The sequence below is a fragment of the Pyrgilauda ruficollis genome, unplaced genomic scaffold (assembly GCF_017590135.1).
Source record: "Pyrgilauda ruficollis isolate IOZ18807 unplaced genomic scaffold, ASM1759013v1 scaffold34, whole genome shotgun sequence".
Classification (NCBI taxonomy): Eukaryota; Metazoa; Chordata; class Aves; order Passeriformes; family Passeridae; genus Pyrgilauda; species Pyrgilauda ruficollis.
In genome coordinates, this window is record NW_024524822.1 from 3309585 (window position 1) to 3332755 (window position 23171).

General features: G+C 46.8%; 1 protein-coding gene across 1 annotated transcript in view; it reads left to right on the forward strand.

Annotated features, from left to right (window-relative positions):
- PAPPA (pappalysin 1) overlaps positions 1-17240 on the forward strand; it is a 174957-nt gene extending 157717 nt beyond the window's left edge. The window contains exons 20-22 of the mRNA XM_041474999.1: positions 1650-1721; positions 5971-6069; positions 16945-17240. Of these exons, the coding sequence (XP_041330933.1) occupies positions 1650-1721; positions 5971-6069; positions 16945-17052 (279 nt within the window). The 3' untranslated portion in view covers positions 17053-17240. The remainder of the gene's footprint in view (positions 1-1649; positions 1722-5970; positions 6070-16944) is intronic.
- The last annotated feature ends 5931 nt before the right edge of the window (positions 17241-23171 follow it).

Below are 23171 nucleotides of genomic sequence, written 5' to 3' on the forward strand. Positions count from 1 at the left end.
TTTCTGAAGAGCCTGGTTCAAGGCTATTTGGTTTCTTTTGTTCACTCTGCATGCTCACACACTCACACAGAGTGTGAGGTTTTGTAAATATTGATGCTTCTTACCAGGGGAATGTGAGGTGCTCTTTGGAAGTGCACTTCTTCCACTTATTGTCTGCTGGCCTTGGATACAGGAGACAGACCCCTGAGTTTTTTCCACTTTGTTTTAATTCTTGGGTTCAAATGTTCTTGAACTGCTTCCTTTACTCTCCCCGCTCCCACTCTGCTGATTGGCCTTGTTTATTTTCAAACCTAGAAAAGTTTCCTTTCTTTCCCCTCTGAAGTGCAATAAACAGAAGGGGGTGGGGGGAGAGAAAAGCCCTCACCATTTGTGGCAGGCAACAGCCTGGAAATCTCCAGCTGTCTGTCAAGAGCGCGCCGGGGGAATGTGTGACACCGTGGGGCCCCCGCACCTTGCAGCCTCCCTCCCTCCCTCCCAGGGGATAAACAACATCCTCCCTTCCCCAGCCACCTCTCTGCTCACACAGACAGGCCCTGTTGCGAGGCAGGTGGGGCAAGCTGGGCTTGACTAATAGTGGAAAATCCAAGAGCATCGGAAAGATAAACAGCCCGAGTCAGATAGTATAAAAGTCCTTTTTTCTAGCACAAGCCAGGTAAGCCTCAAATGACACAAACTGTAAAAACAAGCTGAGGTTCCCCTGCAGATGGAATAAATTAGACCTCAGCTGAACAGGGGAAGGGATGGCTTGTGCGTTGGGTCTTCCCAAATGTTAATCCCTTCCTTCCCCAGGCCTCCATCCAGCCCCAACCCCACACTTTAGGTGAGTGCCTGTGTGTTCATCTTGCTCCACTGGACACTGTAGTGTTTCATCCATGGGCAACAGCCCCAAAGGAACATTGTGCCTGATGTCCTGCTGGATGGATGGGAGTCCTATCTCAAGGACTCCCATGGTGTGGAACCACCACCTCCACTGACCAGCCAAAGTTTTCATCCACTCTTTAAATCTAGGTGTCCCTGTCTCTGTCATTGTCTAGGAGGCTGGTCATCATTTTTGCCCAAAACCAAGTGTACAATTTTTTCTGTAGACAAAGTTGGAAAATAAATTATTATACAGCTCATAAAATGTAGCCAAGGATGCTGTCCTGTCTGGGGGTTATTCTGAAGGTGTATGGTGGGAGGTGCTTTTATTTAAGATGGTGCTAAAAAGTATCTGAAAATCCACCTTTAGCTGCTTCCATCTGCAAGAATCAAAGGTATGATGGGCAATGAAATAAAGCAATTCTTGGCAGCACCAAAGAAATCCCTAAATTAATTCCTAGAATGCCTTCCCCCTACCCAAGAGCAAAAGTGGACCTGTGCCTTTGCCTTTCCCTGCCACGTTCCCCCACCATGAGTGAAATATTGGGCATGACATTTTAGGAGAACCTCAAATATTATTTTAATCTCAAATGCTCTGTTATTGCAAGTGTCAAGTCCAACACTTCTTGTAAATACCTGGAGGACAGCCAGGTCCTGAGAACACAAGAGGTGTTAGGAACTGAACTTCATTGGTTAAGTACTGGAGAGCCATAGGAGCCAGCACACTGACTTTCTGTACACTGATTTCTTTGTCTTAACCTGTTGCTTTTTTTTTTTTTTCTTCCCTCCAGAGTGTTGTCTGCACAGCAGGACTCAAGTGGTACCCTCACCCTTCCCTGATTCATTGTGTTAAAGGCTGTGAGGTGAGTTTGGCTTTAGCTCAGGTGGTCCATGGTGACTCTCCTAAATCTTACAGAAACAATCACTGCAGGCACGTGGGCTGTAAATTCTGGTTTCCAAGTGGGGCAAGCAGGATTTTGCCCTGACTACCCTATCACACAGACTGATTGCCTGCACTGGTTCTGACACTCAGTGGGGAAATTGGTGGTTTTCCCAGAGATGATGGTTGGTGACTCTCACAGGAGTTAAATGATCAAACAGCTCAAAAACATTGGTTGACCAAAAAAATTTCCCAGAATCTGGGAGTTTCTGGGAAGTTGCAAAAGCTTTCTCTTGTTTTTCCTTGATCTTGACTTATTTGAGGGACAATTCTTTCTAAGGCCAGCTAAGCTTTGGGCATTGGTATGGGCAGAGAAAGTTTAGGAAAGCCAGAGATGATACCACTGGGTGGACAGCACAGCTGGACATGGAGCAAATCACACCTCCCTCCACTGGCCACCTCTGTCTAAACCAGAAAAGAATAATCAGAAACATGCAGTTACATTTCAGCTGTGATAGACTTTTAGAGTCTTGCAAGTTACTTGAGAAAAAATTAATTATTTTGAAGGATGTTGTTTCTGCCAGCAGCAATTTTTGAAATGTCTGAGGAGACTGAAGATGCTTCTGGTGGTTAAACAGGGCTGGAGCACCTCAGTCTGTGACATGGCACTCATGTGGTTTACATCATGCCAGCCCCTGAGTATCTCACCCACAGCAAGAAGTCAATCCTTGTGGCACCTCTGGAAGGTTGGGAAGCTCCATGCCCATTTTGGAAATGAGCTGGCTCACAGGCAGAGGCACAGATGGCAATGGGCAGTGGCAGAGCTGTGTCTTCCCTCCACGTGTCCTGACTGTCTGCCACGCTGACCAGGCTCTCAGCACCCAGTGACCCAAGCACTCTGAAGTTATTTGCCCAAAGTGTCAGAACATGGGACTGAATTCCTGAATATGACACAAAGCTCCAGACCACACTGCTGTGGGATGTGATTTGTCTTGAAGTGAAAGACAGGTTTCCTTCGCATACAAATGTTGGGCCCAAGAGGGTAATAACTCTCCAACAATGTAATAGTTTCTGTCTAGCTGTTCCCTAAATGAAAAGCATTCTGCTGTCAGTGCTCTGAATGTCATAAGCTGTCTCACGCATCGCATTCATGCAGGCTGGCTGGGTGCCCCCATTCTCCAAAGAGAGCTGAAATCACATCCAGCCACCATTAAAAAATGCCATTCAGGTGCTGATGCACCACTGGGTATCCATCCTCCTGCTGTTTAAGGATAGTTGTTACTGAGACAAACTTTGCAATGATGTAATAATTTACCAGAAGCCATTATTACTGACATGCTGCTTCTCAGCATTTTCTTCCTTTCCATCACTGCTAATTGCCAGAGCCCTCTGCATCAACAGGAACTTTCTTCTTTTTCAACATTCATTCAGCAGTGTCACTGCATCCTAATCCATCATCTGGGAAGGCTTTGCCCAGACAATTGATAATGGCCTCTAGCATCATTTTCAGAGCATGATGCTTCCAGGATCCATGGATGGGCCAGAGGCTGGCATTAAGATTTCAGAAGAAATGCTATCTTCACCATGGCCTTTTTTTTTTTTTTTTTTCCCCATGACTGTGGAAACAGATACTAATAAGCCAGTAGGTCAATAATGCTGGGCCATTAAGCTGATACAACGCCTAATGTATGAACATCCTTAGCATTAGGGAGGCTTCCCCGAACAGGAGGCTGTAAGTGGGGCATTATTTGGCTCTTGGTGATCACAGTGGGAACCCCTGCAGCTGCTGCAATGTGATTTTTTGTCGCTCCCTAGTGGCAGGAACAGAGGCTTATGAGTCAGCCGCGTACTTGTCTGCACCTAACTTGGGCGTTTCAGTAGCAAACGAGTCCCTCTGGACTACATGTATCGTCCTCCAAAAATATCAGAGCACTACGACGTGCATGAAGAGCAACAGAGACCTCATCCTCCACAGCTAGGCTTCCAGGGTCTCCAAGCAAGGATTTTGGTCCCAAATCAGAATAGATGCTTTTTGTCCCATTCTTCTTCTCCTCCAAAGGACTGGCTTGTCTACTCTGTGCCAGAGCAAATTCTTCCACGAGTTTCTTTATGGATTTTCCAGCATTCATAGGTGTAGGGTACAGGCATAGGGGTGGAAATTTAAAGTCAAGATTTCCCATCAAGCAGGCACAGCCAGGCAACACAAGAGAAACATGGAGAAGCCTGCAGAATTTCCTGTGAGGTTGAGCAAAGTTCACAGTTTTAAATATGACCAGCTTGGCCTCAAAATATCTCTTCATGTATTTATAAATCATTCCCTTTTAACTCTTGGAATATTAATTAAATTGGAAGGGGGCTTTCAAGTCAAAGCCTTTGCCTGTATAAATAAATCAATATCTGTGGAAATTGGTGGAGTTAAGACAGTTTAGAAGGACAGGAGCCTCACACTGTAACTCTGATTTCCTTGTCAACATTTGCAGTATCTGCACGTAATTAAACAAGTGACGCTAAGCGAGTCTGTCCCCTCCTGGTAGGTAGACCTGCTGTGGTCTGATATTGCCATCATTGCCTGGATTTCCTCTACCTGATAGAAATATTTAAATTTGCAGCACATCAGCAGTAAAAGTGTGCATTTGCCCCGCTCCACTGAGTTCATTTCAATTCTGATGAGGGTGGCCATGGTGAGCTCTGGAGAGAGCACGGCAAGCTGTCATGGCTGCTTCTTCAGGTATCCATCACTCTGGGTCTGCAACTGATGCAAAATCCTCCCAGGAAACCTCCCCAAGACATCCTGCCTGCTCTGCAATGATGTCTTCTTGCAGGAGAGTCCCTGGTGTGTTTTTCTCAGTGCAAAATAAGGGCATTTTTCAATGAGCAGATAAAATGGGAATGGCCTTATGAGCCTCTGAGTGGAGAGCTACAGAGATATGACTGTGCTCTCTGCTGATCATCCATTTTTCTGAGATTTCATTGCTGCCTGGGATTCTCACACCTGGTATGGACCTTTTTTACTGTTAGGTACAGCTTAGACTTCCAAGGAAGACTTCTGTACTTGCAGAACAAAAGGGCTCCAATGTGCAATGAAAGACTTCAGGCCTTTCCTTTAGAATGGTGGTTATTATTCAGGCCCTGTGCAGCACATGGACTAGTGATCACATTGCCCAGCCTAATGACCACATTTTCTTTTTCAAGGTGATTTATGAATTTCACTTAACAGCTCTCGACAACGTCCCTCTGAATAATTGCCATTATCCCATCTCTGAGCTGTGGAGTGGGGGAAGATCACGTGCCATGGCCAGGGTCCCACACAGTCACTGCTGTTCAGAGAACAGGAGAACATGGTCCCTGTGCTGAGCTCAGACCTCTTCCATTCCTCCTGGTGATTTGTTTTGTGCCCTCGTTGCTGACACGTGTTGCAGAGTCAGGAGAACTCTGGTGAAAAGCTCAGCTATTAAAAGCAAGCCCATTTTGCTGCAATGCATAACCTTCTTCTTATCCCACACAGTTTAGGAAGGTTAGCTTAAAATTATCAAAGGTGCCACAATTTTAGATGCCTGGATGCTGTCTGTGGGCCTAGTCAAATTAATATTCCTGAAGCATCCTCTTATGTGGGATGTGAAGAGGCAACAAGGGCTCATTTCCCTTCCATCTACTGTCCTTTTTTTCCTGTCTGTTTTGAAGGGAAAGGGGAATAATTATCTCTTGCTTTTCAGGGCAGCTGGTATGTTACAAACTGTATGGCTCCTTCAAATTTTTGTGGTTTTCTTCTGAAATATTGTTACAGGTTTCAGAATTATAGAATCATAAAATGGTTTGGGTTGGAAGGGGCCTTAAGGTCATCTACTTCTAAACCCCTGCCATGGGCAGGCACACCTTCCACTGTCCCAGGTTGCTCCAAGCCCCGTCCAACCTGGTCTTGGGCACTGCCAGGGATCCAGGGGCAGCCACAGCTGCTCTGTGCCAGGGTCTCACTGCCCTCATGGAAGGATTTCTTGTGGACATCTAACCTAAATTTCCATTCTTTCACTGTGAAGCCATTTCTCCTTGTCCTGTCACCACAGCTCCTGATGAACAGTCCCCCTGTTGCCCCTGCAGACACTGGAAGATGCTGTGAGGTCTCCACACAACCTTCTCCTCTCCAGCCATGACTCTCTCACCCTGTCCCCGTAAGGAAGGAGCTCATTTTATCCATGTCCACAGTCTCAGCCTTTTCCTGCTTTTTCCTTTTTCAGCCTTTCATGGGGGACAACTACTGTGACTCCATCAACAACAGAGCCTTCTGCAACTATGATGGTGGGGACTGCTGCGCCTCAACAGTCAAGACCAAAAAGGTAGGGATGCCCTTTCCTTTTCCCATGGAAATTCCTTGTTGAGTGCTGCTTTATGCCTGGAAAAATTATTTTTGCTCAAAAAAGGAAGGTCCAAGGTCTCAGAAGGATCTTCAGCCCAGGCATCAGCTCACCATAAGTACTGAGTTCTTGCTGGTTCATTTATCATCCATCCTCAAGGCTCCAAAAGGAAACTGAAAGTTAGAAGTCATTGGGAAAATAGGAGAGAGTAAAAAGAAAGCATCTTTGTGGATCTGTTCTTTGATCCATATGTACCCACATGTGCCTGGCTTTCTGCTAACTGTCCCATCCCAGAGTGGGACAGAGAATAATGTGGGGCAGGGCAGCATGGCTGGGTGGAGATGTCAAATATTTTTTTGCACAGAGACCACATAGACCAGAGCCTTGCAAAAAGAGACAAGCTAGTGCTACAGATCTATAAAATCATTACTTAAAGTAGGGATGATGCCTAGGAAAGTAAAATACACTGGTTTCGATCACTCAGCAATGAGGGGGTGAAGTGGTAATTTCCTTGAAGCAGGATCCAAACAGACGAAAGAACATCCTTATTGGCACAGTGTGTGTTTGAGTAATAGGATGCGTTGCCACAGAGCATTATTAAGAACAAAAATATATTTGAAGTCAAAAAAAGAACAGGCCTATTTGTGGAGCTTTGCTCCTTCAGTGGCTATTAGACACTGTGATCTGAATGCAGTTTCTGGCTGAGGAATATTTGAACCCTCGGCTGTTTGGGCTTGGGGAAGAGTCCCTCCACACACATCTCCCCTTTTTCTGCTTCTTTAACACAAATTTCTGAGCACTGTTAGAGATAGTGACTGGGGTGATAGAGCTTGTGGCTTGGAGCAGTACAACATTTTATAGGTTTCTAACCATCAGGGATTTGGAACTATATTCCTCCCCAAAAATAAAGCAAATTTTAGCCTCTGCCAGGTGAATATTTTACCTTATCTTCCAGATTTGTGTATAGAACAGAATGAAAAATCCAGGTGCATTAAGTATCTGATGCATATTAATAAATAACAAAACCTGAGGGAGCTTGGGCTGAACAAATGATACCATCCATGTTACCCAGCTGAGGAAAGAGGTCCTCTCTCCAGATTTGGCTGGAGAGTTCTTTTCCTTCGTTCAGCATTGTGGGCTGTCTCTGGTCCATATGGGAACACTGGGGAAGGGAGATGGGCAAGTGGAAGGAGTTAATTTCTCCTCTGGGGAAAAGGCAGGGGAAGATGTCGTTTCCCTAGCTGTGCTCTTTTTGGACAAACATTCCCCTCTGTTGTGGTATTCCTTTTGAAAAAAAGTCCTGGAAGCCACAAGCAGGGAAGCCTAGGCAGGGCAGCTCCTCAGCTCCCCGCGGGTGGAGTAGGGCATGGAGACCCCAAAAGGGGCTCCCTGGTGAAACGACCTCTGAAGAGATGAGCAGGATGACAGACAGTGGCTCATCTGTTGTCTCCAAGAAGAGATTCCTATCTCTGGCTGATTTTACAGCTCCTTGGGAGGAGCAGCCCAGCAGCAGCACAGCTTGCTCGCTGACCTCCCACCAGCCGGGAGGGCAGAGCTGGAAGTGCCCGGTAGCTCAGCATGGTGTAGGTCTTCTCCTCCCAAAACAGCCTGCCTGGGAAACTTTATCTCACTGCCTGCAGGCTGGAGAGCAGGCGATGAAAAATCCCAAACAGTGTCAGAAGAACGAAAGCGAGGTGCCTGGGAGGGGACCAACCCAAACCAGCCCCATCAAGACAGGAGCTGAGGGCACAGCTGAAACAAGGGAGATGTGAGAGCTGAATTGAGGGGGGTGGGGGGGGTGGGGAGGGACAGGATTAAGGTTTGGGAGCAGAATTTATTGCTGGGCAGAGAGTTGAGACCAAGTGGGTTCTGCACAGAGTTGTGAACACTTACCAGCCAGGCAACTCATGCTCAAAATATCTGCTGCTTCCCTGCCACCCAGAAACCAAGTGACCTCCCAAGGAGGGGAAGCACTTTGTAGCCCAGTGGGTTGCCGTTTTCTGTGCTAAAACTGCTTCATGCAAAGGGCAAATGGTCAGAGACGGGCAGCTGGTCACACATCTGATGGATTTTCTCCATGAAGGGGAAGGTTTTGTAGCTTTTTGGAGATAAATCTGCTTTCACAGACTTCCCTGCAAGATGGATCATTGTGACTGGGGAATTAGACTTGCCCTAGCTGGCTGTTTAGAATCCCCTATCCTTGAGATCACATAGGTGGAGGGCTGAGCCATGGAGCCCACCACATCCCTGGCATGCATTCAGCATCCAAAGTCTCCTCCTCTCTCCCAAAACACCAACAACATCCCAGGAGCTGAATGAGACGCCTGGGAGAAGTGAGGAAAACCACCTTCTTCTTGGATCTTCCACACTAAAAGCGAGATGCTAAGTCCCAGTTTATTACATTTATAGGGTAAAAGGGGGAATAATAACCCAGCCAGGGGGGCTGCGGGGTCAGAGTCAAGGAGGCAGCAGGAGAACCTCGCTCCTGCAAAGCGGCTGCCGACACCTGCGGCAGCAGCCGTGGGGCCGAGGGGCTTGGCTCTCCCAGTTATTTTCCCATCTGAGGCCTTTGACTGAGACCAGATTTCAGGCCAGGCTGTTCAAATACAGCCCTGCCTTTGAAGAGGTTTATGAGTGGAGCATTACAGGAGATATTCCAAAGGGAAAAACAATGAAAGGTGAGAGAAAAAGGAGCTGAATAAAAATACTCCGCATACCAAATCCTTCCAGCACAGTTTGCCACCTACTTAAAAAGGCACAGTTTTAAAATACACATTGGGTGTAAAAGCCAAAAACCTGGAGGAGACATGGGAGGGGCGAGTCCAGCTCTGCTAATTCCAATACCAGATGAGGATGTATTTTCATACGGTTGTAGAGAGAGTGAGACACATGAAAGAGACTGCTTTGCTCCTTTTCTTTCAGGGTTACATACTATGTGGCAGATGTGTCAGTCTTTTAAAGCCCCTGCAAGTTTGCCCATAAATGTCCAACATTTATGCAACACCTGTTTTTCTCCCAAAATGTCACAGGACATTTTAAAAGCTTTAGATTTATCATCTTTTCCCCGCAGCAGCCATTGCTGAGGTGACACATGGTTCACATTTAAGAGAACATAGCAACTCCACACATTATTTTGGGAAAGGGCTGAAGATTAACATTGCACCATGTGAAGATTCAGGAGTTAACAGTCGAGTAAGAGCTGGCTTCAGATCTTTAGTGTCCGCAAACTGTCAAGACTTAAGTTTCACTGCAGTCCCACTACCCTCCCAAACACACTTTGGGCTGCACACAGTGCTGTGAACAGGCTGCCTGAAAGCAAAATGCTTCGAGCCAAGTTCACTTTAAATCCAAGTCCTCTTACTTAATGTGAGACTTTGCACGCTCCTGTTTTGTTGCCCTGAAAATGCACAAGGGACTTCCATGCTTATCCCATGTTTTCCCTTTGCATTTGAGCATTAGCAGGGAATGACCTTGTAGATTCCGTCAGCGAGTGGGGAATGGAGGAGTGTGACTTATCTGACCAAGCACCAACTAATCAGCAGTGCTGCTTAGATAGGAAATAATGAGTATTTGCCCTGCACTGTTCACAATCAGGCTGGAGAGCTTAAAAGAAATCATTAACGGCCTCTTTTGAATGCTGCAAGTGGCAACGAATAAATTCAGTCATAATCTGGGCATAAATTCGAGGCAAGTGCAGTCAGAAAGCAGGAAAAAAGAGACATTCATCAGCTTAATTATTTGTTGTGCGCTAATTGATGAGCGTCACCCTGCAGTGGGCGAGAAGCCAGGGCTGGCACAGGGACGAGTGCCACCCAAGGAAGCAGGGACATGGGCAGGCAGTGTGGGGAGCTGATGGCAGATCTGTTGCTGGGGCAGGGGACGGGACCATGCTGCTCACAGCTTGCCCTGTTTGTGACCCAGGAGCAGCTTTGAGAGACAGGAAGGCCATTGCCGGCCAACCTCCAAGGGAGAGAAAGCTTCTGTTGTGTATCTGGAGGGGATAAAGTCTTCCGTGAAGGACAAAGCAAAATCCCATCTCCTTTTAATCTTCCTCCCCTCCTGACCCAGCACAGGTTGCCAGCTCCCTTCTGCCTGGCTGCTCTAGGAAGCTGTTCTTGCTTTGTATCCTGCTGCAGATAAAAGAAGACACTATTTTCTAAAACATTACATACGTGACACTGCCAGAGTGAGGGAAATAAATAACCTGGGCATAACTGGCTGTCTCTGGGCTCTTGGCTGCCGGTGAGGAGCTTGTGGGGTGTGCAGCATTGCTGGGAGAGGCTCTGGCTGCTTCCTCTGATTCATTTCAGGAAATCTTCTCTCCAGTAACTGTCTCCTCCACTTCTTTTCTTCCCTTTCCCTTTTATAAGTTTTCCCTAGAGCAGACTGTCTAGAAAGGCCTCGCAGAAATCAGAAATTCTTTCTTTAGGCTCTGCTTACGTACTTTGTTCCAGACTGGGATCGCAGATTTGCCTGGTTGAAGGTCCTGCAGTCTGGTCCCTGTAGATTTAAAGACACTGAATTTGCTTTTTTAAAATTCCCTCAACTTCAACCATTTTTAAGAGTGAACTTTCATCTGTCTTTCCTGTCTGCCTTTCCTTTTTGTTGTATAAGGGATAAACCTACAGCTCCCATGAGAAAAACCTGCCTCACTCAATTATCACTCAGGTTTTCCTTCAACTGTTTTGCCCCATAGCACTTGGTAAAAAAAGAGAAAAAGTGTCCTGTCCCTTCAGCCTCTTGACATTTCTGTCCAACACCTTGGAGAGGAAAACCAGCAAGTGCCTTGGCGGAAAACAAATGAGGGCTTGTGGTAGATAGAGGGCTGTGTGGGATTCATCCAAAGCTTTGCTTATCTAAAAGATAGGCCAGTTATCGAAACCTCTTCAGAGACTTTATGGCCGAGAATTCAAGGCCTAAAGAAAGGAGCTTTGAACTGAGGGGCTGCTGCTGGCTCCAGCAGGGATTTCCAAAGGCTGTCCCTGTCTCCCTGGGAAGGGAGGGGAATGAATCTGCACTCCTACCCCTAAGCCGACAGAAATAACCATTTCTCGGTATTTTGGAGAAAGAAGCACCTTCTTCCAGATCGCTGACTGAAACACAGACCTGTCTTAGACAATCTCAGATCTTTCTGCATTGCCACAACTTGGTTTTGAGGTAGTTTGGTGGTAAACTTCTAATGAAGCTTAAGTGACCACCCCAGCTGAGGAAATCCTGTTCATCCAGAAGAACTGATGCTCCTGCCACGATGCTGCTCCTAACTACTGGCCTGTCCCCAGCTGGGTGTGTTTGCCAGCTCTATAATTAGCCAGGGAGATAGATAGAATGAATGGTGGGTGAGCAGGGAGGAAGCAGGATACAGTGCTGAGTGTTGCTTCATGCCTCTGGAAGCGGCTGAGCACTCCAAGCACGTGGGTTCTCCCCAAAGTGTGGGTGAACTCACTTCCCCACCAGCCCTCAGTCACAGGCTCAGTGGCTGTAACTGCTTGCCATGTGAGAGGAGCGTTTCCAGTCAGGGTTGGTTGGGATGGGAGCTTATTTTGGGGCTCAGAGCTTGGTTTCATAATCCTTCAGGGAGGCTTTCCAGGCGTCAATAAATTAAAAGCAGTGATGGTAGCAGCACATGTTGCCTATCCTGAGAGAACTGTTCTTGGCTTCAAGGGACATGGGGCTTCCCACAACATACGGCGTTCCCAGGGGATGTGCTGGTGGAGGGTGTTTGCTTTGCTATCCGACCTCACTTCATTAGCAAGTGTTACAAAAAACAGTGAACAAACCTTCCCTGCTCCACCGCCAGCTATTTGGCCTCTGGGTGGTCTGGCTCCTATTAAATCTTTGGTGATTATTTAGACTAATTACATTCATGTTTGCACAATCAGTAGCACGAGAGTAGGAAGCACAGCTGATTGCTGAGCAACTGAGCTCCGTGTGGTTTGGCAAGCGGGCTCCCTCGCTCTGCTCCGCGGGCAGGCGGGGATGCGGGATCCATGCGGGCTGGGCTTTCCCGGGAATCCCTGCTGGCTTCGGGCCATCCTGCTCCCACTGGTTCTGGTGAGGCAGCTCCCAATTTGCACATGATGGAGAGAGCAGAGCATCTGTTGGGTTCAGCTGAGCTACGGCTCGATACACCACAGTTGCTGGTTTCACTGGAGGAAAGTTCAATTTATGGTGGGGTTGTTAATGAAAACTCAGGCTTTTAGAACTGCATGTGCTGCATGGAGAGGAGGTTTCCTGCCGGCTTGGTCTTCCCAGGCCCTCTGGAGCAGTGCCCTAGGTGTGAACCCACATACCAGTGCTCAGAGCTAAAAGGGGGCTCGCTCTTTCTCCCTTATCTCAAACTCGTGACCTCAATGCTGAAAACCACTGGGAAGACCCTTCCAAGATGCTTTTTTATCCCACAAGGGCCCTGTCAGAGAACAGAATAGTCCCTGGTGTTTGAGCTGGGAGGCTCTGGGGAGGCACAGGGCTGTGACACTCAGCACAGGCTGCCACACTTATCTCCCAGGCCACACTGCCCGCCGAGGCTCTGCCTGCAGCAGGGCCTCCGCAGCCCCAGTGAGGCCTGTCTGGGAGATTTCGCAAACACTTCAGGGCTGAAATCTAACAACAGCCTGTTTCCCAACACTTTGCAGCCCTCCTCCCCTGCTTCCCCCTCCGTGGACCCGATCCTGCCTGCCCTGGTACTGCTGTGAGCCAACCCCAGGCACGGGCAGAAGGCACAGCCAGGTCAGCCTGATATCAGACTCTGTGAGGGACAAGCTTACAGCCTTTGCAGAGCTGTTTTCCATCCCTCCCTCTACCTGTCTGGGATTTCTCCTGTCAACATTCCCATCCGTTCCCTACAGACTGGCCTTTCTCAGCAGGGATCAGCCTTGGGATGTCACCAGCCTCTTCAGATAGGTGCATGTAGTGAGGAGTTATGACCTCTCACTCGTTCCATGACCTGCATCCCAGTTCTGCATTGCTCTGTCGCATTGTTACCTTTGTTCCCACAGTTGGGAGCACGGCATCCAGCACAAATGTAGCCCTGTTTCTAAGAGACAGTTTGAGTTTATCCAAAGTCTCTTTGCTCAGTGTGGCAGAGGATGCTCAGAGCTCCCATGCCTTGGTGGAGAAGGAAGTCTGAGGTCATGCACTGTGCAGCAATGGTGGTGAGTTGGCAGAGGTGTTTTGGATCCCCCGTGAGTTACACCCGGCTGTCTGTGCCAGCCTCCCGCCCATCCTGTGATCCCACACCTGCTGCCCTCGCTCCTCTAGGTTCAGAGCAGGATGTGTCATGTCCTGCACACTCCAGGTGACAGGAATGATGAAGGTTGTGTCTCTTTTCTCTTGATGATGGATAGTCTGTGGTCCAGTGTGGTTGTGGTGTGACTCACATTCCCCGGAGCATTGTTGATCCAGTGCCATGACTGTGCTGGATCATCTCCAAGAGCTGTGTGTGTAGGTGTGTGGAGCTATGTTCTTCACTTATGTCTTTTTCAATCTACTTTAGATGGTCTGAGGATACAATATCTTGCATTACTTTATCAAATGTCCAAGACAGGCCCTAAGCTTAATTTTTAGCTTTTTCTTCTCACTCTCCTAGACATTTTCTGGGGTTTCTACATGGGGAGATGGACATAGGTGAAATGCAGGGTTTGGTGTTTTGCAGGAAGAGGAGCTGACTCCTTACTCCTGGCCCTTCAATGGGTCTATCTGGGAATTTCAATGCAGGTCATGTATTCTGGTAATGAGTTGGGTTTTCACAGACCTATTTAAAAAGAAAAGAGGTAGTTAATCTTGGAGTATGTATATCTGGGCTCCACACCTAAATGGGCTATCATTCAGTGAAAGGATCGGCATTTATTATTTCTAGCACATCCAGCAGCTCTATTTCATGTCCATGTACTCCAGAGGCTGTCACTGTGTGAGCCCAAGGCAACAGACAGTCCTTCTTCTAAGGACTTTCTAAGCTTTTACAGTTTCCCTGAGCTGGGTACTTCAGGCAGTCCCAGCAGATTCTGTGTGTGGGTTAAATTCCCTAAATACCTATGGAAATCAGGTCCTTGGGGAACTGAAATGTGTATTTGTTGTAAATGTTGTTTAAAGTGGAAAACCCCGTATTACTGCTAAGTTTTTGGAGAATTTTGTCATGTCTAATTTGACTGTGACTGTGCTTATTACCCATAGAAATCTCTGCCTTTTCACATAATAGAAAACTGATCTCTGGAGTTCACTGCCATAAGACAAAACAATTCATCTATCTGGACAATAGCACTGTAAAAATCAAATTGCATAAAAAGCCTCCATAAGGGACATAAAGTGAATAAGACTGATCTGATCAGGAAGAAACTCTTCTCCATCAGGCTACCCACTGCTGGGAACTGCTGCTGAGCCACAAAGCTCTCTGCTCTGGGGGCCACGGCTCTGCCTCAGAGAAAGCTTCTGCTCTTCTATCCATGACCACTACTGGGAGACAATAAACAGCCAGGCATTTCTTCTCTGGTTGCTCCATCTCCCCAGGAATTGGCTGTAATGCAGCAGCAATCCACTCTTGTACGTGCACCTTTTCAGGTCGCTCCAGGGCTGAGCACAGCCTGTGAGAAAGCAAAGAGGAAAACAAGGGATTCATGAGGAGAAGTAGGAGGAGAGAGAATGAAGGACGTTGCACTTCAGGCAACATCAAACTCATGCCAGTTTGTGTGTCTAAGGCTGCTGTTTCAGCAGAAAGTCGGTGAGGGGAATGTGAGCTGGTGGTTTGGAGACAGAGCCATGCACAGCTTTCTCTCCTGGCTCTGATGTTCCCGCAGGTGAAATTGGGAGCGTGTTTGGGATCTCCGTGCCTGCAGCACATCCTGCTTAAGCCTGGACAGCAGCAGAGACAAAGTGCAGTAGGCTGTCACCACTAATTTCAGACACTTTACTGGAATGCCTGAATTGGGTGTGTGGCTGACCTGTGTTCAGTGCAAAGTGTGGATCCATCTTCCCTGTCTCTCGGCTGAATGAAGGGGCTACTTAATCTCCTTTGTCAGGTTGTTACAGGCAAACACAGGGAATCCAGGCCAGGGAGAGGAAAAAGCTTGATCAAGACAAATGAAAGAATCAGGTTCCCAAGTCTCGCCTCCAACCAGTAGCTTCATTGTACATCAGGGAGGATTTTTTAAGTCAAAATCATTGCCAAATCCAGATTGAACTGAATGATTCAGGAAAAAAAAAATGAAAACAGCGGAAAACTCCAGGCATACTTAAATGTTTTGTTTGAGCATTTTCTAAGTGAAACAAGTTTTTGTTTCAAGACATAACTTTTGCTGTGAAATAGTCTTTTTTATTTGTTTGTCTTGAAGTGAAAGGTCAAACCTGCAATGTAGCAGATAATCTAAACCAAAATGTTTCCTTCTACACTGAACAGAAAAAACTCAGTCTTTATTTTGCATGTATCTTTTCTTTTTCCTTTCCAGTACTTTAACTCAGTCATAAAACAAACCCTCCTCAGCCTCCTCCCCAAACCCCATTGTTTACAGACTTCTCTGTTTTCCTATCTAAGAATATTCATAACACTGTGATATGAGACAGTCCTGCTCAGGCTGGCTTCTGTTGGATCGAGTGACCCTTAAGCTCCTATTGTTTTCTGCAGTTTATAAACTTATTCAGTTGCCAGTTATTTGGATTCATTAGCTTCTAACTTTTTGGACTCTTTCTTCTCTTTGCAATCTCCATATTTGTGCAATTGTAGATTCAGATTATTCCCTGGTTATTTAGTTCATTAGTCACTGAGACCATAGCTTGATGAAGAGTCATCACCCTATTCCACCTGGAGGGTCGGGTCTTCTGTGAATGGAATCAAAAGCAAGGGGAGGAGGCTCTCTAAGCCCTGATTTGGTGATGAATGTTGGCTATTTAGTGTCTCTGTCAGCATGTCCCTGCCTTAGGCTACCCAGTTGTGAAATAAAGCTCCACACCCCTCCTTCCCAAATTGTGTGCGTCAGGAGAAAGGCATCCTGGAGAGGGACAGGCAGGGACTCGTGTGGAAGGTCTAGCTGGAGATGACAGCACAGTGCTGGGTCCACATTCCTAGATGGGCTGTGGGTGATGCATAGGGAACAGGCAGACTCAGGCATTGTAGCCTGGAGAAAAGTGTTTGTGAAAGGGAGAGTGAACGTGTGGCAGCAGAGCCAGGGGGAGCACACAGAGCGTGTGCAGCCCTCGCTGGGAACATTGGAACAGGTTGTGGCAGTGCCTTGGAAGGAGTGTAAAGGAGGGGAATGAGGTCATTTGTTCAGTCTGTGCAGATGGGAGAAATTCTTGGGAATTCACTTCAGGGCAAGTGAGACGCTTGTCCCACTGCCTTTTCTGCAGGTAAATACTGTGATGCAAGAGGCCCAAATCAACTTGCAGAGGGCAAGCATTGCAAGCTATTGTTTCAGCTCCTTCCCACGCTTCTCCAGAGAGGTCACAGAGAGATGACAGATGGTGAATGCAGCAGTCTCCCACTGCATTCCTCTGCTGTGCCTCAGTGCCTGTTAGCTGCATGTCCTGACCTCAAACACAAGAGGTGTTCTGAGAAGTCTCTGCTGGACTCCAGCTGCACTGATCCGTGAGACAGAGCTTGGTTCTGCTCCTGAGGAACTGTACCCAAGAACATTCACAGTTAAGTGCACAAATAAATAAATAAATAAATAAAGCAGCACCCAAACCGTAGGCTCTTAGGGACCTCCTTGGAGCACCAGCTCAGCACTAACATAAATCACTGTAAAAAATAACAAAGTGAAGATTGCAGCTGATCTCTGAAGATCTCACCCCAGAGATCTTTTTTGTTCTCCAGGCTGCTGTAGGCGTGTTCCTTCCTTCATGCCTTTGTGTTTTTGGCTTCTTTCCCAGGTGACACCGTTTCCTATGTCCTGTGACCTACAAGGAGAGTGTGCTTGCCGGGACCCCAACGCCCAAGAGCACAACCAGAAAGACCTCCGTGGCTTCAGTCTTGGGTAAAGCCAAGTGACATGGAAAAGAGGACCACACTGCTCAAGGCAGGCTAGGAGAGACACCACATCCCTTTTGGTATTGTTTTTAACATTTAGCTGCTCAACTGGATGGCATTTCTGCACCAGGGACCCTTAGAATTCAACCAGTCTGCCTTTAATTTTTGTCCAAGGAGAACTCAAAGTAGGGGTTTATGTATTAATTATATCTTAAATAGTGATCATGAGAAAAAAAAAAAAACAAACAACCAAGAGTCAAGTCAAGATGACTTTCATGTATCAAAACAGCATGTTATGCCCACCTAATTTGAACAGTTCATATCTAGATTCAAGGCGAGAAACAAACTATTTATGCACCCATATTTATAGAAATAAGTAGAGAAAGAGAGAGAGAAAGAGTGAGAGATTATGATCAACGCAAAAACACCTTCCCCTCCCCAGCACTCACAACTCAGACCGTTAGTAAAAGAGGCTGAGCTCTTGGAGGACTCCAAGCTGAGCCTTTTCTGATGCTGAATGCCAAGGTATCGCATGCTCGGGGCACTGTGGTTGGGGTGGGATCTCCACAGGGCTGGGTCTCTTGGCAAGTGACTTGCCAGGCACCCAGCCAGCTCGAGATGTGGGATGCATCTGCTCCTCACAGGAACGCTACTTCCAGCCAGGCAGCTCAGCAGACTGCAGTGGCCTTTCTGTACAGCTCCTCCTTCTCCCCCTGCCCTCAGAGAGCCAACAAAAAGTCCCCTTGTAGCCTGCAGGGCTTCTGGGGTGTTTCTGTGTGGAGCTGGGCAGGTGGGCCCATGGTGGAGTGAGGGAGTGGGGAGTCTAAGGACTGGCATTGAGGAACATGGATGATTGCTTCTGAGGAGCACAGAGAGGGGAACTCGCACCCGCACTTGTCATTTGAGCATGTCTGCTGCTGCTACTCCTGCTGCTATGTCCCATACAAATAGTTTCCTTACTGTGTCAGGACAGGGTGAAAAACAACCCCATGCAACCAAACAGTCTGCCTTAAAGCTTACCTACAACCTGCCTTTCAAACCCTCTGGTCTCTTCCTCAGCACTGGGGCAAGAAAACAGGACACCAGCCAGCCAAAGGAATCTGCTTTCTGGTCTCCACCCTGCCAAGTGGTTCTCCAGCCTCCTCCACCCCACGCTTAGGGTGATCTGATTCTGACAACTGCTTCATGATCCTGTTTTCTCGGGAGAGGGAAAGAGGAGGAGGAGACACCTGCCATGAGGAAAGGCCCATAGGAGACAGTATTAGAATTTTGGCCATATTTGTCAGTATTGAGCTGCCAGGCCAGTGGGTCAGACACTTGGGATAGACCAGGAGCCTAGCTGTTTATAATCTTCCAGAAAGAAGGGCATTAGCTGCAGCAGATCTCACACTACCCTGTCATGCTCCTGCTTCAGCCCAGAGGGCAACATGTGCCAGACCTTCAGTGATTCCCTTCCCTATAGGGTTCATTACATTGAGTCACTGAGATACCCAGGGCATCCAAAGCTGCTGCTGCTACTGCAGCCCATCCCAGAGAAATCCCAGAGATTTTTCCAGTGTGGCTTGGGCATGTGCTCCAAGTTCCTGCTAAGAAGAACACACATCCAAAAGAGCATCCTTCCCAGTGTTAAGTTTGTTTGTTCCTTGGAACTGTTGTGACTTGCACAATCTACTGGGTAAAGAGAAAAAGATTTTTTTCTAACTCCCTCTTTAGGCACTAGAGCAAGGCAGAAGGGTAAGGGCAGGGGTCATTTAGCTCATGGAAATAGATGTAAAAATTATTTGGAGGACTAGAGATGGAAAAATTATAGAATAATAGATGCAGGGAGCCACGTTCTTGTTACCCACTGTTGGGGTTGTTTCTATTGGAATGAACCAGAGAAGAGTCTCAAGAATTAAAGCAGAGGCCTGGAGAGGGGATTGTCATTGAGAAGGTGAGGATCTCTCTGTTGTGAAGCTCCAGCTATTCCTAGAGAAGGCCTGGCATGGGAGCTGTGTGGATGGCTCTGCCCCTTCTGTGCAGGGGTGTCCTGGAAAGGGAGGTGCAGTGGGATCAGGGTTCCTGCCATGGAATCAGACTGGACATCCCCCAGCTTAGAGAGCAGTGACATAAGCTTTCACTTTTGCCCTTTGCCTTCTACCTAATATAGGAAGTTAACTGTGCAAAGGTTGCTGCTTCCTTCTGGTCCCTTTGCCCTCCCCTGTTTTGTTGGCAGTTTGTTTGTGTGCCACCCAGCCTGTCAGAAGAGCTCACAACCTCAAAAGCCTTTCAGTCTGACACCACTTCATGTCCTCAATGCCTGAGGCATCTTGGCATGATTTCCCCTCTCCATCCCACCTGGGTTTCATCCCAGCAGGGAGCCTCAGTTCAGCTCCTGAGTGCATGCTGAAAATGCCCTTCCCAGTGCAGAGCTCAGCATGGAGGAGATTCCCCATCTGCTTTTCCCACTTGGTCAGTGCCCAGCAGAGACAGGTCTGTACAGACATTATTGCCACTTGCTGCTGTGGGCTCACAGGAGCTGAGGGCCAGCTGAGCCTCTCTGGCCAGCCAGGGCCAGCCCCTGCTTGCTGAGCTGGAGACTTCAGCTCAAAGGAGAGTGGCTTCTCACCAGCACAGCCTCACTCCTCAACTTCCTCCTGCAGTCCTGGTGTGCCCCAATTCCCTTTCCCACCGGCAGACTTTCCATGCTGCTATTTGATTTTTATTTTTAACTGCTATGTTGGCACTGTCCACCTCCTGCAGTAGGCCTGATGGGATCAGGAGTGGAAAAAAGTTCTGCTCTGAGTCATGTTAAATCCAATTATTTGTTGGGTTTTTTTTTTCCATTGGGGAAAATCCCCTCTGCATTTTCAGGTGCTGTATCAAGCACTCAGAGAGATGCCAAGAGGGGAGCTGACACATGCTCAGGTCTTGTCCCCTGTGCTTCCAACCTTGGGCAAGGCCAGCTGTATCCTCACATCATCTACCACTGTATGGGCCTCAAATGCCCAGTGGAGTCCTAGGAAAGACCCTCCCTGACTGTGGGAGCCAGTGGGTGGAAGGTGAGAGGGACATCAACCCCCACCTCCACCCACTGAGCCAGCAGCACAGGACAACATCAAACCAGAAGTGTGGGGGAAGAGAATGGGGTGCTGATGCTGGTGAAATTTAGCTGCTCATAAAGTCCAGTTCCCATTAGTGCCAAGATCTTCTCTGTCATAAATAATGAGCCAGGGCTGCACCTTATGTGGGGCCACCAGGCTGTGGGGGATGTCCATGGCCAGCAGGAGGGAAAGCTGGAGCAGAAAGCGGTGAATGGTGCACGGTGGGGTGGGAAACTCCAATCAGCTGCTACCCCTCTCCCTCCCCACCATCTTGCAGACAGGCTGAGCTGGTGTCCTCCTGCTTTTCTTGCATCTTCCGCTGTCACCCCCAGGCTGAGAAAGGAGGATGGCACCAGAGGATTCTTGGAATCGGGTTCCAGCTACCTCCCTTCTAGTTTCAGTTTCACACTTGGTTGTAACTGTCGGTTTGTTTTAGGTTTTACCTGTGTCTAAGAAAAAAAATAAAAAATAAAAAAAAAAAGGGAAAAAAAAGAGAGAAAAAAGAAGACAGAGAGAAAAAAGAAAGATCCATAGCCAAGAAAATTTTTTTGCTGCAAGTGATTCAAGCGGAAAAAAAAATTATGTGTGAGGCTATACAGAGAGGAACAGGAGAGAAAAAAAGAAAACAACAAAACCCATAAAAACGGAGAAAAGTAAAAGGAAAGAAAACCCGCATAATCCAAATCCAAGAAGAGCAAAGCCTATTTTTGTGTGTTTGAAAGGAAAACACCGATTCTGCCAGCTGAGTAGAGAGCTAGATACTAAGTGTAGATTTCCCTAGAAGTACCGTGAGGTTTTATAACATTGTCTGGTTTTGGTTTCCTCGTGTGTTGTGATAAGTCCAGGAACTAAGGCTAAGGGGTTATCCCCTGGTATATTGTTGTTTGTGGGGGGAGGGAAGGGGTGGATTTTGTTATTTTTTTTTCCAGATTATTTTTCTAAGTGTGTATTTGTGCTTATTTTTACGTTATCCAACTGTACATACGCATTTAATCAGTATTTCACTGTGCTCTAATTACTGCACTCAGAAGCACTGCACAGTCTGAATCCCGGAGAGCTGCGAGAGACTGGGAGTGAAGGGGGAAGGAGAAAGCTGCTACCTGAGCAGACAGGTGATTCCCATTTTGGGGAAGCGGGGTGCTGACCACCCCCTTCCCACACTCCAGCCCGTTGAGCCCATTCGAGGCCAAGCTAGAAGACAGGAGGGGATGGGGTGAAGTCAGGCAAGGCTGGGATGCCTGAAGGGGTTTCAGAGCTGGAAGTCTGGCCTTTGAACTATTTTGGATGCCGTGGAAATGCCCAGCTTTTTGGCAGCATCTTGCCCTCCCCTGGCCAATCCCTGGAGGCCACAGTGAGAGTTGATGGGCATGTTCATATCACTGGGAGAGGACCACATGCCTTGCAGAGATATGCTCTAGGTATCTCTAGATATCTTCATGGTTGTGGGCCCCATTTTGGTCTCAGTGGTGCAGCTGAGCTGATCTGTTTTAGATTTTTTCCATGTTACCCCATCCTCTGGGGAACACCATCTCCCTGTTGAGGGCAGCAGCACTCCTGCCTCTGGGTGACCTTACATGCTGGGCATACTGAAGCCCCAAGAACAGTCCCATTTCCCTGGAGGACCTTGACCACTGCTTTCAGTGGGAGCATGAGCAGAACATCAGCAGGAGCAGGCCCAAGATGTATTTTCTTGGAGCTATGGTCAATTTGGGCAATAGGGATTTGGTGTTGGGCTGTTCCTGCCACCTGGAGGGGTTCAACCCGTTCCTTTTAGCAGGAGCAAAGCGAGGCTTAATGTTTTGTTTCTGTCTTCGTTTGGCAAACTGAGTTTTCCCCTTTTCACCGGATCTACACATCCAAGATTCATTGAGAACGAGAATCACTTCCTCGGAGGCCACACTCAAGAGCTTGGGTTGGCCTCAGGTGTTCAGTGAGGAGTCTTGGTGCTACTTGTTGGTAGTTGTAGTCCTGTTGGGTCGAGATGTGGAGCTAACGAGTCCAAGTTGTCTTTGGTTCCCATTCTGGCTTAGTTTTTAGTCTTTTGTTTTTCCTTCTTTTGGTGAGGCCACATTCAACCACCAGTTTCCATCTTCTGAGTGCAAAGAACCAGGGCTTTAACAAAACATTTCACCAGCAATTCAAGAGGGAATTGGAACCATTGTGGAGTTTGCATTGTACGGCCTCTGTAATTACGTACCTGTCTGCAGATGAGAGGCTGAATTTTGCTCCCATCAAATCAACACAGGTTTTTGTTGTTGTTGACTTCACTGGGAGCAGGATTGAGCCATACTATATATATAAATATATATATAAATATATATGTGATATATATATAATATTACATGTGTAATATTATATATATATCAGTGTAATATTTACAAATAAAACTGTGATCTCGTCTAGAGAAAAATGTATTCATATTACCAACTGCTCTTCCATATTTATGTATCATATTGTATCTTTTTATTATAATTATTATGATTATTATGGTTATTATTATTATTATTATTATGATGGAATCTTTCTTGGCACCTTTTGGAAGCCATGTCAACCAATACTCCAATGAAGTGCTGAGGATCTATTTTCACAAGAATTCTACTGGTCTACTGTATAAAAGAGAAAAGAAAAAAAAAAAAAAGAAACAAGCAAAATACAGTTCAACCCTTAATTCTGTACCTCACGCCTGTACGTTTGCTGCTCCAATTTTGGGTTTTATTTTGCGTTCGTTTGTTTTTAACGGATCTAATTTAAGTCTCCAAGCAATATATAAAGATGTAAATAGTAAAGCTTATTTATTAAGATTGTCATCTTTTTTAATTTATATTTACACAATTGTTCATCTAATTTATTTTTTTTTTCAATACAGTTTTTAACAGTTGTCCTTTTTTGGTTCATGATGTTTTTTAAATCATTTTCACAGAATTTCTTTATACAGCTTTTTCTCTTTCTTTGAATAAGCAACAACTTCCTCTGGTCTTTCAAAAACAGGTCATGTTTCACTCAAAAAAAAAAAAAAGTTATGTCAGATTCATCAGAAATATTTTGCC